This window comes from Pimephales promelas, chromosome 1 (genome assembly GCF_988280905.1).
Source record: "Pimephales promelas chromosome 1, fPimPro1.hap1.1, whole genome shotgun sequence".
In the NCBI taxonomy this organism is placed as follows: Eukaryota; Metazoa; Chordata; class Actinopteri; order Cypriniformes; family Leuciscidae; genus Pimephales; species Pimephales promelas.
The window spans coordinates 5,609,376-5,624,365 of record NC_142769.1 but is presented as its reverse complement, the minus strand read 5'-3'; the positions used below and the strand labels follow the sequence as shown (position 1 = coordinate 5,624,365).

At 39.9% G+C, this 14,990-nt stretch overlaps 1 protein-coding gene across 1 annotated transcript in view; it reads left to right on the top strand.

Annotated features, from left to right (window-relative positions):
- Positions 1–12,339, top strand: part of pmfbp1 (polyamine modulated factor 1 binding protein 1) — a 300,111-nt gene extending 287,772 nt beyond the window's left edge. The window contains exon 31 of the mRNA XM_089119591.1: positions 10,418–12,339. Within this exon, the coding sequence (XP_088975717.1) occupies positions 10,418–10,420 (3 nt within the window). The 3' untranslated portion in view covers positions 10,421–12,339. The remainder of the gene's footprint in view (positions 1–10,417) is intronic.
- Positions 12,340–14,990: the final 2,651 nt, after the last annotated feature.

The window sequence follows — 14,990 nt, the reverse complement described above, 5'->3', positions numbered from 1 at the left end:
ATTCTGATAGAGGGCCATGAGACTTAGACCTGAGTGCAACAATGGAGGCTCTAGCCCCTTCCAGAGCTGAGATATCGAAACTTAAAAATTCGGCCGGAAAAAAAAAAACGACAGTGGTACCCCTTACGTTTTTTTTTTTGGGCGAAAAATTAAGTTTCTCCAATATTCCCAAATTCTGATAGAGGGCCATGAGACTTAGACCTGAGTGCAAAAATGGAGGCTCTAGCCCCTTCCAGAGCTGAGATATCAAAACTCAAAAATTCGGCCCGAAAAAAAAAACGACAGTGGTACCCCTTACGTTTTTTTTTTTGGGCGAAAAATTAAGTTTCTCCAATCTTCCCAAATTTGATAGAGGGCCATGAGACTTAGACCTGAGTGCAAAAATGGAGGCTCTAGCCCCTTCCAGAGCTGAGATATCGAAACTCAAAAATTCGGCCCGAAAAAAAAACGACAGTGGTACCCCTTACGTTTTTTTTTTTTTGGGCGAAAAATTAAGTTTCTCCAATCTTCCCAAATTCTGATAGAGGGCCATGAGACTTAGACCTGAGTGCAACAATGGAGGCTCTAGCCCCTTCCAGAGCTGAGATATCGAAACTTAAAAATTCGGCCCGAAAAAAAAACGACAGTGGTACCCCTTACGTTTTTTTTTTGGGCGAAAAATTAAGTTTCTCCAATCTTCGCAAATTCTGATAGAGGGCCATGAGACTTAGACCTGAGTGCAACAATGGAGGCTCTAGCCCCTTCCAGAGCTGAGATATCGAAACTTAAAAATTCGGCCGGAAAAAAAAAAACGACAGTGGTACCCCTTACGTTTTTTTTTGGGGCGAAAAATTAAGTTTCTCCAATCTTCCCAAATTCTGATAGAGGGCCATGAGACTTAGACCTGAGTGCAAAAATGGAGGCTCTAGCCCCTTCCAGAGCTGAGATATCGAAACTCAAAAATTCGGCCCGAAAAAAAACGACAGTGGTACCCCTTACGTTTTTTTTTTTTGGGCAAAAAATTAAGTTTCTCCAATCTTCCCAAATTCTGATAGAGGGCCATGAGACTTAGACCTGAGTGCAAAAATGGAGGCTCTAGCCCCTTCCAGAGCTGAGATATCGAAACTCAAAAATTCGGCCCGAAAAAAAAACGACAGTGGTACCCCTTACGTTTTTTTTTTGGGCGAAAAATTAAGTTTCTCCATTCTTCCCAAATTCTGATAGAGGGCCATGAGACTTAGACCTGAGTGCAAAAATGGAGGCTCTAGCCCCTTCCAGAGCTGAGATATCGAAACTTAAAAATTCGGCCCGAAAAAAAAAAGACAGTGGTACCCCTTACGTTTTTTTTTTTGGGGCGAAAAATTAAGTTTCTCCAATCTTCCCAAATTCTGATAGAGGGCCATGAGACTTAGACCTGAGTGCAAAAATGGAGGCTCTAGCCCCTTCCAGAGCTGAGATATCGAAACTCAAAAATTCGGCCCGAAAAAAAAACGACAGTGGTACCCCTTACGTTTTTTTTTTTTGGGTGAAAAATAAAGTTTCTCCAATCTTCCCAAATTCTGATAGAGGGCCATGAGACTTAGACCTGAGTGCAAAAATGGAGGCTCTAGCCCCTTCCAGAGCTGAGATATCGAAACTCAAAAATTCGGCCCGAAAAAAAAAACGACAGTGGTACCCCTTACGTTTTTTTTTTTTGGGTGAAAAATAAAGTTTCTCCAATCTTCCCAAATTCTGATAGAGGGCCATGAGACTTAGACCTGAGTGCAAAAATGGAGGCTCTAGCCCCTTCCAGAGCTGAGATATCGAAACTCAAAAATTCGGCCCGAAAAAAAACGACAGTGGTACCCCTTACGGTTTTTTTTTGGGCGAAAAATTAAGTTTCTCCAATCTTCCCAAATTCTGATAGAGGGCCATGAGACTTAGACCTGAGTGCAAAAATGGAGGTTCTAGCCCCTTCCAGAGCTGAGATATCGAAACTCAAAAATTCGGCCCGAAAAAAAAACGACAGTGGTAGCCCTTACGTTTTTTTTTTTGGGCGAAAAATTAAGTTTCTCCAATCTTCGCAAATTCTGATAGAGGGCCATGAGACTTAGACCTGAGTGCAACAATGGAGGCTCTAGCCCCTTCCAGAGCTGAGATATCGAAACTTAAAAATTCGGCCGGAAAAAAAAAACGACAGTGGTACCCCTTACGTTTTTTTTTTTTGGGTGAAAAATAAAGTTTCTCCAATCTTCCCAAATTCTGATAGAGGGCCATGAGACTTAGACCTGAGTGCAAAAATGGAGGCTCTAGCCCCTTCCAGAGCTGAGATATCGAAACTCAAAAATTCGGCCCGAAAAAAAAACGACAGTGGTACCCCTTACGTTTTTTTTTTTTTGGGTGAAAAATAAAGTTTCTCCAATCTTCCCAAATTCTGATAGAGGGCCATGAGACTTAGACCTGAGTGCAAAAATGGAGGCTCTAGCCCCTTCCAGAGCTGAGATATCGAAACTCAAAAATTCGGCCCGAAAAAAAACGACAGTGGTACCCCTTACGTTTTTTTTTTTGGGCGAAAAATTAAGTTTCTCCAATCTTCCCAAATTCTGATAGAGGGCCATGAGACTTAGACCTGAGTGCAAAAATGGAGGTTCTAGCCCCTTCCAGAGCTGAGATATCGAAACTCAAAAATTCGGCCCGAAAAAAAAACGACAGTGGTACCCCTTACGTTTTTTTTTTGGGCGAAAAATTAAGTTTCTCCAATCTTCGCAAATTCTGATAGAGGGCCATGAGACTTAGACCTGAGTGCAACAATGGAGGCTCTAGCCCCTTCCAGAGCTGAGATATCGAAACTTAAAAATTCGGCCGGAAAAAAAAAAACGACAGTGGTACCCCTTACGTTTTTTTTTTTGGGCGAAAAATTAAGTTTCTCCAATATTCCCAAATTCTGATAGAGGGCCATGAGACTTAGACCTGAGTGCAAAAATGGAGGCTCTAGCCCCTTCCAGAGCTGAGATATCAAAACTCAAAAATTCGGCCCGAAAAAAAAAACGACAGTGGTACCCCTTACGTTTTTTTTTTTGGGCGAAAAATTAAGTTTCTCCAATCTTCCCAAATTCTGATAGAGGGCCATGAGACTTAGACCTGAGTGCAAAAATGGAGGCTCTAGCCCCTTCCAGAGCTGAGATATCGAAACTCAAAAATTCGGCCCGAAAAAAAAACGACAGTGGTACCCCTTACGTTTTTTTTTTTTTGGGCGAAAAATTAAGTTTCTCCAATCTTCCCAAATTCTGATAGAGGGCCATGAGACTTAGACCTGAGTGCAACAATGGAGGCTCTAGCCCCTTCCAGAGCTGAGATATCGAAACTTAAAAATTCGGCCCGAAAAAAAAACGACAGTGGTACCCCTTACGTTTTTTTTTTGGGCGAAAAATTAAGTTTCTCCAATCTTCGCAAATTCTGATAGAGGGCCATGAGACTTAGACCTGAGTGCAACAATGGAGGCTCTAGCCCCTTCCAGAGCTTAGATATCGAAACTTAAAAATTCGGCCGGAAAAAAAAAAACGACAGTGGTACCCCTTACGTTTTTTTTTGGGGCGAAAAATTAAGTTTCTCCAATCTTCCCAAATTCTGATAGAGGGCCATGAGACTTAGACCTGAGTGCAAAAATGGAGGCTCTAGCCCCTTCCAGAGCTGAGATATCGAAACTCAAAAATTCGGCCCGAAAAAAAACGACAGTGGTACCCCTTACGTTTTTTTTTTTGGGCAAAAAATTAAGTTTCTCCAATCTTCCCAAATTCTGATAGAGGGCCATGAGACTTAGACCTGAGTGCAAAAATGGAGGCTCTAGCCCCTTCCAGAGCTGAGATATCGAAACTCAAAAATTCGGCCCGAAAAAAAAACGACAGTGGTACCCCTTACGTTTTTTTTTTGGGCGAAAAATTAAGTTTCTCCAATCTTCGCAAATTCTGATAGAGGGCCATGAGACTTAGACCTGAGTGCAAAAATGGAGGCTCTAGCCCCTTCCAGAGCTGAGATATCGAAACTCAAAAATTCGGCCCGAAAAAAAAACGACAGTGGTACCCCTTACGTTTTTTTTGGGGGCGAAAAATTAAGTTTCTCCAATCTTCCCAAATTCTGATAGAGGGCCATGAGACTTAGACCTGAGTGCAAAAATGGAGGTTCTAGCCCCTTCCAGAGCTGAGATATCGAAACTCACAAATTCGGCCCGAAAAAAAACCGACAGTGGTACCCCTTACGTTTTTTTTTTGGGCGAAAAATTAAGTTTCTCCAATCTTCCCAAATTCTGATAGAGGGCCATGAGACTTAGACCTGAGTGCAAAAATGGAGGTTCTAGCCCCTTCCAGAGCTGAGATATCGAAACTCACAAATTCGGCCCGAAAAAAAAAACGACAGTGGTACCCCTTACGTTTTTTTTTTGGGCGAAAAATTACGTTTCTCCAATCTTCCCAAATTCTGATAGAGGGCCATGAGACTTAGACCTGAGTGCAAAAATGGAGGCTCTAGCCCCTTCCAGAGCTGAGATATCGAAACTTAAAAATTCGGCCCGAAAAAAAAACGACAGTGGTACCCCTTACGTTTTTTTTGGGGGCGAAAAATTAAGTTTCTCCAATCTTCCCAAATTCTGATAGAGGGCCATGAGACTTAGACCTGAGTGCAAAAATGGAGGTTCTAGCCCCTTCCAGAGCTGAGATATCGAAACTCAAAAATTCGGCCCGAAAAAAAAACGACAGTGGTACCCCTTACGTTTTTTTTTTTTTGGGCGAAAAATTAAGTTTCTCCAATCTTCCCAAATTCTGATAGAGGGCCATGAGACTTAGACCTGAGTGCAAAAATGGAGGCTCTAGCCCCTTCCAGAGCTGAGATATCGAAACTCAAAAATTCGGCCCGAGAAAAAAACGACAGTGGTACCCCTTACGTTTTTTTTTTTGGGCGAAAAATTAAGTTTCTCCAATCTTCCCAAATTCTGATAGAGGGCCATGAGACTTAGACCTGAGTGCAAAAATGGAGGCTCTAGCCCCTTCCAGAGCTGAGATATCGAAACTCAAAAATTCGGCCCGAAAAAAAAAACGACAGTGGTACCCCTTACGTTTTTTTTTTTGGGGCGAAAAATTAAGTTTCTCCAATCTTCCCAAATTCTGATAGAGGGCCATGAGACTTAGACCTGAGTGCAAAAATGGAGGTTCTAGCCCCCTCCAGAGCTGAGATATCGAAACTCAAAAATTCGGCCCGAAAAAAAAACGACAGTGGTACCCCTTACGTTTTTTTTTTGGGCGAAAAATTAAGTTTCTCCAATCTTCCCAAATTCTGATAGAGGGCCATGAGACTTAGACCTGAGTGCAAAAATGGAGGCTCTAGCCCCTTCCAGAGCTGAGATATCGAAACTCAAAAATTCGGCCCGAAAAAAAAACGACAGTGGTACCCCTTACGTTTTTTTTTTTTGGGGCGAAAAATTAAGTTTCTCCAATCTTCCAAAATTCTGATAGAGGGCCATGAGACTTAGACCTGAGTGCAAAAATGGAGGCTCTAGCCCCTTCCAGAGCTGAGATATCGAAACTCAAAAATTCGGCCCGAAAAAAAAACGACAGTGGTACCCCTTACGTTTTTTTTTTTTTGGGCGAAAAATTAAGTTTCTCTAATCTTCCCAAATTCTGATAGAGGGCCATGAGACTTAGACCTGAGTGCAAAAATGGAGGCTCTAGCCCCTTCCAGAGCTGAGATATCGAAACTCACAAATTCGGCCCGAAAAAAAAACGACAGTGGTACCCCTTACGTTTTTTTTTTGGGCGAAAAATTAAGTTTCTCCAATCTTCCCAAATTCTGATAGAGGGCCATGAGACTTAGACCTGAGTGCAAAAATGGAGGTTCTAGCCCCTTCCAGAGCTGAGATATCGAAACTCACAAATTCGGCCCGAAAAAAAAACGACAGTGGTACCCCTTACGTTTTTTTTTTGGGCGAAAAATTACGTTTCTCCAATCTTCCCAAATTCTGATAGAGGGCCATGAGACTTAGACCTGAGTGCAAAAATGGAGGCTCTAGCCCCTTCCAGAGCTGAGATATCGAAACTTAAAAATTCGGCCCGAAAAAAAAACGACAGTGGTACCCCTTACGTTTTTTTTTGGGGGCGAAAAATTAAGTTTCTCCAATCTTCCCAAATTCTGATAGAGGGCCATGAGACTTAGACCTGAGTGCAAAAATGGAGGCTCTAGCCCCTTCCAGAGCTGAGATATCGAAACTCAAAAATTCGGCCCGAGAAAAAAACGACAGTGGTACCCCTTACGTTTTTTTTTTGGGGCGAAAAATTAAGTTTCTCCAATCTTCCCAAATTCTGATAGAGGGCCATGAGACTTAGACCTGAGTGCAAAAATGGAGGCTCTAGCCCCTTCCAGAGCTGAGATATCGAAACTCAAAAATTCGGCCCGAACAAAAAAACGACAGTGGTACCCCTTACGTTTTTTTTTTTGGGCGAAAAATTAAGTTTCTCCAATCTTCCCAAATTCTGATAGAGGGCCATGAGACTTAGACCTGAGTGCAAAAATGGAGGCTCTAGCCCCTTCCAGAGCTGAGATATCGAAACTCAAAAATTCGGCCCGAAAAAAAAAAACGACAGTGGTACCCCTTACGTTTTTTTTTTTTGGGCGAAAAATTAAGTTTCTCCAATCTTCCCAAATTCTGATAGAGGGCCATGAGACTTAGACCTGATTGCAAAAATGGAGGTTCTAGCCCCTTCCAGAGCTGAGATATCGAAACTCAAAAATTCGGCCCGAAAAAAAAACGACAGTGGTACCCCTTACGTTTTTTTTTTGGGCGAAAAATTAAGTTTCTCCAATCTTCCCAAATTCTGATAGAGGGCCATGAGACTTAGACCTGAGTGCAAAAATGGAGGCTCTAGCCCCTTCCAGAGCTGAGATATCGAAACTCAAAAATTCGGCCCGAAAAAAAACCGACAGTGGTACCCCTTACGTTTTTTTTTTGGGCGAAAAATTAAGTTTCTCCAATCTTCCCAAATTCTGATAGAGGGCCATGAGACTTAGACCTGAGTGCAAAAATGGAGGCTCTAGCCCCTTCCAGAGCTGAGATATCGAAACTCAAAAATTCGGCCCGAAAAAAAACCGACAGTGGTACCCCTTACGTTTTTTTTTTTTTGGGCGAAAAATTAAGTTTCTCCAATCTTCCCAAATTCTGATAGAGGGCCATGAGACTTAGACCTGAGTGCAAAAATGGAGGCTCTAGCCCCTTCCAGAGCTGAGATATCGAAACTCAAAAATTCGGCCCGAAAAAAAAAACGACAGTGGTACCCCTTACGTTTTTTTTTTGGGCGAAAAATTAAGTTTCTCCAATCTTCCCAAATTCTGATAGAGGGCCATGAGACTTAGACCTGAGTGCAAAAATGGAGGTTCTAGCCCCTTCCAGAGCTGAGATATCGAAACTCAAAAATTCGGCCCGAAAAAAAAACGACAGTGGTACCCCTTACGTTTTTTTTTTTGGGCGAAAAATTACGTTTCTCCAATCTTCCCAAATTCTGATAGAGGGCCATGAGACTTAGACCTGAGTGCAAAAATGGAGGCTCTAGCCCCTTCCAGAGCTGAGATATCGAAACTCAAAAATTCGGCCCGAAAAAAAAACAACAGTGGTACCCCTTACGTTTTTTTTTTTTTGGGCGAAAAATTACGTTTCTCCAATCTTCCCAAATTCTGATAGAGGGCCATGAGACTTAGACCTGAGTGCAAAAATGGAGGCTCTAGCCCCTTCCAGAGCTGAGATATCGAAACTCAAAAATTCGGCCCGAAAAAAAAACGACAGTGGTACCCCTTACGTTTTTTTTTTTGGGCGAAAAATTAAGTTTCTCCAATCTTCCCACATTCTGATAGAGGGCCATGAGACTTAGACCTGAGTGCAAAAATGGAGGCTCTAGCCCCTTCCAGAGCTGAGATATCGAAACTCAAAAATTCGGCCCGAAAAAAAAAACGACAGTGGTACCCCTTACGTTTTTTTTTTTCGGGCGAAAAATAAAGTTTCTCTAATCTTCCCAAAACTCTGGATTCTGATAGAGGGCCATGAGACTTAGACCTGAGTGCAAAAATGGAGGCTCTAGCCCCTTCCAGAGCTGAGATATCGAAACTCAAAAATTCGGCCCGAAAAAAAAACGACAGTGGTACCCCTTAAGTTTTTTTTTTCGGGCGAAAAATAAAGTTTCTCCAATCTTCCCAAAACTCTGGATTCTGATAGAGGGCCATGAGACTTAGACCTGAGTGCAAAAATGGAGTCTCTAGACCCAAAAAATGTTAACCTTTAGATATCATCCTGGAAATTACTGAGTTGATTACTTACATCAAGACAAACAAAAAATGTATTACAAGTTTCTTGAAATTGTTTGTTAACATGGGCAAACGGTGCATAATCTAATTACAAAAATTGCATAAATAACACAACATATCTAAACATTGGGTATAGCCAGGTGAAAATATGTTGTAGAAACTGTCAATTTTGTCAGTGCCCACTTCGTCACCGCCTCTCAGGGTGCGGTTGTTACACCAATTTGAGCTGGGAGAATGAAGGGACATGTTTTTAAATTGACCAAATTGAGTTTGTTGATGGCAGGCAGGGTGGACATATAACTTGACATGTTTAATCTTGATCTAAGTGATTTCTTAAGTTATTCACGCCTGTCGGCTGTGTACGGACGTTGTTTTGTGACGCTATTTTGTATTGAAGTCTATGGAAAGTCTAGTTTATTTTCCCCTAAAAGTGGGCGTGAATTTGTTCAGAGACATTCTTTGCGCCGGTTGTGAGTATGGTACAATCGACGTCATTGTTCGTAGGTCTGTTTAGTTTACGGTGTAGGATGCCTCAAGACAAGCAGAGCTGATGTTGTTATGGCAATAGGCGTTTTTGTTTTCGACGCACTGTACTCGGTAAACCAATCACAACAGACAGAGCTGTGTGGCCAATCAGAGTAGCTCGCGGAAAGGAGGGATTCAGAGAGATTGATTCATCTGACGAGTCATTTGAGAATCATTGAAAATGTGAAACCAAACGGTTCAAGGTCCAAATGAGAGTTTCATTGCAGCTTCAAAGGGCTTTAAACGACACCAGACGATGGATAAGGGTCTTATCTAGGACCCTTCGAGTCATGACTCGAAAAAAGATTCGTTTGAGAATCATTGAAAATGTGCAAATCTATGAGAATTTTTTTCCCCTGTTGTAGGAGACATTAGTAAACTTTAAAATAGCATAATGGGGCACTTTAAATGAACAAAGCAGCACTTATGACTAGCTAGTTCACTTCTGTGACTTGGAACAGACTGTTCCTGCCAACTGTGTACCTCAGTTCAAATAACACCCCAGACCACCTTTTGAAGAGAACTCGGCGGTTGCTCTTTATAACCAAGAAAGAAAAGAAAAAACGAACTCTGACGTCAAATGGACTTCCGTTCACACCAGAAGCTTTGGTGTGAAAGTGTCCTTAATGAAGTGCAATCTATACCACCGTAAGTGCACTGGTTGTAAGCTCTTTATTCAGGCGGTAACTGTCTCTCTCTCTCTGACACGCACAGATCTCATTAGCACATGGAGTGCTTGCAGCCCTCGCTGAATGTGACCCTGCCTAATTGTGCAGCAGGTTCATTTGCTCGCCCTGCGTGATGCAGTGATTGCTTATTTGTTCTCCTCAGGGCTTCTCGCACACATTAAAATGATTGACTCGTTTCATTCAGGCTTTATTTGATAAGCTCATGCCCAAGGTACTCGCATCCATCTTATTCTCATGCTCAAAAAGTTCTAATGTCTACCACTGTGGATTATTATTCATACAGCTGATTGTTTCCCTGCTTAATTATCTGTGTTTGAATAATCTTGCATGCGCAAGCCTGTTTATCCTTCCGGAATTAAACAGCACAAAAGGTCTCGCATTAGCCATGCCGCTGAAGTCACCGACAAACCCATTGTGTACGTTAAGCTGTCTGACGGAGAGTTCGGGGAATACGTGCAATGGTGATTTTCTCCTTAAATAAAGGGTGAAATTTACATGCAGCTACAGAGTCGAGGCGAAAAAAGAGATGCGTATTTGGCTAATAAGCTGAATTTATTTCCACAGAGAGCAAAAGGCTCGACTGAAAACCTTGATGAGCTGTTCAAGAATGAGAGCGCTCATTATATTTGGGGAACATGGCATAGATATCATCAGTAGCCTTTGACCTTTCGTCTTCCATGCAATAGTGTTCAGACCCTCAGTGCTCAGAAACGAAAAGCCAGCCGAGAGAAAGAGAGACGCTGTTTGAATAGCTCGTTCGCGTTAGAAAATGTATTTGCTGATGTCATGTACACAAATGTTATTATGATGTGCATAATGGTTGTTAATTGGACATACTCATTGAATCAATAATTACCTTGTTCATGAGCTGGCTGTAAATGCGTTTCAATGTTGTTTGATTCTTACAGTGAAGAAAGTGTCAGAGGAAGAGGAAAGCACTTCCTGATCACCTGCAGCACAAGTGCCTGGATCAACATGGATGGATCTCTTGGACTCCGAGATCTAGGAAAACATGACTGAACTCAACTCTGTGGGACACAAAACAACATGCCCTTTTTGGGCAAATTCCCAACATTATGTTAAAAAGTTGTTATGGTATATGTAATTCAGATTACTTCATTCATAAAGGCACACAAATACCCCTTTTCCACCAAAAAAGAACTGGTTCAGAACTGGTGCTGGCTCAAAGTTGGTTCAACTTGCGACACTTTTCAGAACCTATTTGTTTTTCCACTGACCAGAAAACTCGGCGAACGACGTCGTTACGTCACTGTGTACGTCGCCGTATGTATTAGCTTTCCCTGAAACGCTTGCGACAACTTTAAACAGAACAACTACAATGGCGGACTACATCGTCTTTCTGCAAAAGTTTCTCCTGGCTTTGCGATCTTATTGGGGTCTTTCTACAAACACTGTGTTTTTAGTAGGGGTGTGCACGAATATTAGAATTTTCGAATATTCGATATGTAATTATTATTCGAAAAATAAAATACCATTCGAATTTTTTATACGTTGCTCTGCTGGCCGTAAATGCAGTGCCAGTGAGTCCATGATAAATCCTATGCACTAACTCGCAGTTATAATTAAATGCACTGGATGGCGCTGTGGAGTGTGTTAACAAGTTGTCTGTATTTAATCACATAATGTTGTTGTCTGCCTCGCGAAGTTTGGAATTACTTGAAAAGGATCTTACTAAACGGAATTACTTTTGATCAAATGAATGAATAAATTAATTAATTAAATTAATCTGAGTTATAATATCATCACCATGAGAAATCACATCAAATCCAAACAGTCGAATGAGGAAAGTCATTCGTGGAAAGTCCATCACTGTATTACGACGGCAGGTAAGCGCAGTTGGACCCCGCGTGATCCAAGGTGTTAACTTATCTAATAGCAAAATGATTTTGAGACATACTTCCTTTAAGTTTTCGTTGAGGGAGACCGGTTTAAGAACAGAAAATGCAAAGTGCTGTTAGGAACACCGTTCTCTTTGTGTCTCTCTGAAACGTCTGTCAGCGCAGCGTCTTTTCAAACTTGAGCATAAAGTGCTGGCGGCGCCCCTGCATGTAGATATTATTGTTTTTCTCAACATTAACGTGAAACAATATAAACACGATAATCAATCATTTGCTGACTCGTGTGTGTGCGTGTACGTTCTGTACGATATCTGACGCAATGTGCTTTGTTAGGCTTTTTTTTGCTAGCATGCTTTTAATAATGCTTTTTTATAAAAAAAAAATGTTTACACATAGGCTTACTGTTTAATGTTTTCAACTAAAATAAAATTGTAATATATATTGTAAGCTTGTTGTGTATTGCTTAATTGTAAGCTTGTCCAGAAATGGTGACAAAAACGGAAAAAAAACCCAACAACTTAAAAATAACGTCTTTTTTGTTAAACATAATTTAAATAAACGAATATTCGAATATTCGATTTTTATGAGCCCGAATATTCGAATGCAATATTTTTGAAAAATGCCCATTCCTAGTTTTTAGTAAGGCTGGGCAACGATTAATCGCGATCGGTAATCATATCCAAAATAAAAGTTTGTGTTTACATAATATATGTGTGTGTAGTGTGTATAATTATTTTGTATATATAAATTAGGGCTGTGAAACGATTAATTACGATTAATCGTATCCAAAATAAAAGTTTGTGTTTACATAATATATGTAGTGTGTATATTTATTTTGTATACATAAATGCACACACATGCATGTATATATTTAAGAAATATTTGCATGTATATACTTTACATTTATATAAAATTAATATTATACATAAATATAAATATTTGATATATTAATAACACATTTTTCTTAAATATATACATCACTTGGACGTGGCTGTGATTACAAGAGGTAAAACGATTTAAATACTGTTCGTTTTCTCACACAAACCGCTCGTTTCGTGTCTTAGGCCATCAGTGTGTACTTACATTTATGAGTCATTAAATCATGTTTAATTTTGACTTCTCTGTGCATGCTCTTTGAGGTGGTGACCATAGACCTCCATTATATGACTGACAGATGAGAACGGTTTGAACTAAAAATATCAAAATTGAAGTGCTTTAAGTTTTTTCCCTTGTCGCTTTACTGCAATAACCAGCAAGACTATCTTGGTCAACCAGTATCTGAGCAACACAAACAAACCTGGACCAGCATGAGAATAAATGTACTTATCTTCGACATGAGACTTGAACTTGATTCATTTCAGAATAGCTCTGCACTAAGTATCTGATTCCCCGCGTGTTCATTTATATACGGACATTAGCTGCTGATTTATTTTTGCACTTCAAATGAAATTTGTTGACATACAATACTTCATATTTAATGAACATTCTACTGTGAATTTTTTCCCCGTAATTACATTATAGTTTACAGAGATGAATGTGAGTGTAAATTGTAATGCTAGGTAAAGTTTCAATGCTGCTTCTGTGATAGTTTGTGGTTTAGGAAAGTTAAAAGCAATACTCGTATTTGTTCATTAATCAATCATATAATAATGCCTCGTATGAATGATGGCCTGATGTGTAATATTTTATTGGATTTTACGTTGGAAGAGGCAATGAAAAGATTTCAGTGATGTCATATCAGTCAGCCAGCGACATTAATAGCATTTTTAAATTATGAAATAATGTCATGCCTTATTCGCTATGTCATCAAGCATTTCCTATAAACACAAATCAGTCAATAAAAGTGATACATGTTTGTATTCGGCTGCTTTCGTAACTAGTAAGGATTAAATGAAAGCATTTCAGTGGATGACATGGAAGACAGCAGCAAACGATCTATTTTCCTGACATGTCAAGCACATGCTTTCATTTTCTATTTCAGATCATGATGCTTTTTAGAATAATATCCTCCTGCTCGAGTTGTACTGATACCCGTGTTGCGCTCACATACGCAGAGTGTGTGTGGAGAGCGTGTCAGTGAATAAGAGGGCTTGTTTGAAGTGTTCGGAGTCAATGAAAGTTGAACACAAGTGACAAGCAGCGAAATCAATAGGCAACAGTCAATATCCAACACTAAAGGTGCCTGTAGAACCTAATGGAGACCAATAAATGTTATTAATACTCCAGATTTCCCTGTGCACTGTGCCAATTCTTGTGAAACAGACTTTACAAACACATTGGTGCCCTGAAGCTACACAACCATAATCGCATGCAGAACAAGGCTGTGATTGTTGTAAATAATGAGGAAGGACTGTGAACAATAGTGTAAATAAAATGCGGGGGTCATATGCATTTTGTTGATCTACACACATCTCATTTTCAAGCTCAACTATGAGTGGGGTGTTCCAAAAAAAAGAAAAGAAATAATGCAACTATTCATGCAGCATTATAGACGACTCACCCCATGTCATCCAAGATGTCCACGTCTTTCTTTCTTCAGTTGAAAAGAAATTAAGGTTTTTGATAAAAACATTAAAGGATTTTCTCAGTATAATGGACTTCATTGGGAACCAAACGGTTCAAGGTCCAAATGAGAGTTTCAGTGATACCGATGAATAAGGGTCTTATCAAGGAGGACCCTTCGAGTCATGACTCGAAAAAAGATTTGCTCATTTTGAAGAACGAGTTCAAACAGGAGAGTCACGAACGCTCATCACAGAGCAGAGCAAGGCGACCATTTGTGCTTATTAAACTTAAACGTTACTGATTTTTGAAATGAGCGATCGTTTCGCTTGATAAGACCCTTATTCATCGTCTGGTGTCGTTTAAAGCCCTTTGAAGCTGCACTGAAACTCTCATTTGGACCTTGAACCGTTTGGTTCCCAATGAAGTCCATTATAAGGAGAAAATCCTGGAATGTTTTCATCAAAAACCTTAATTTCTTTTTGACTGAAGAAAGAAAGACGTTGACATCTTGGATGACATGGAGTAAATTATTAGCAAAAGTTTATTTTTTTATTTTAAGTGAACTACTCCTTTAAACTTTATTAATAATATCTTAATTACACAATATTTTATCCAATATATAACTCGATATAGGACTTTTTCAGTTTGAATCACTTGAACATACATACACTGTAATAATATATTTTTAAATTGGTAAACAAAGATTGGAGTTGTTGTTACAAGAAAACGCCATTTCAGGCTTTCAAAGAAAGTAGAAAAAAGTAACACATTGGATTATCTGTGATGGATTTTTTTTTAATTATTTGTGAAATTTACAAGCAATTTCTGAGTAAAAATTTAATGTATGTTTTTGACCTAAACCAACATTTTCCACGTTTGATGTCATTTGCGACATGTAATAACTAAGAGAAAATTTTAAATACTAAAATAGTAATCACCAAATCTCTATTTTGCTGTAGATCATTAAAACATTACGCTGCCTCATAAATCTGTCCAAAATAAGTTTCGTGACAAACTTTTGTGCGCAAACCGCTGCCAGCAAAGTCATAGCCTGATGGGTCAACAAGTCAGCTGCCTATGGGTACGTTTACACAACGATATAACTAAACCAACTTTT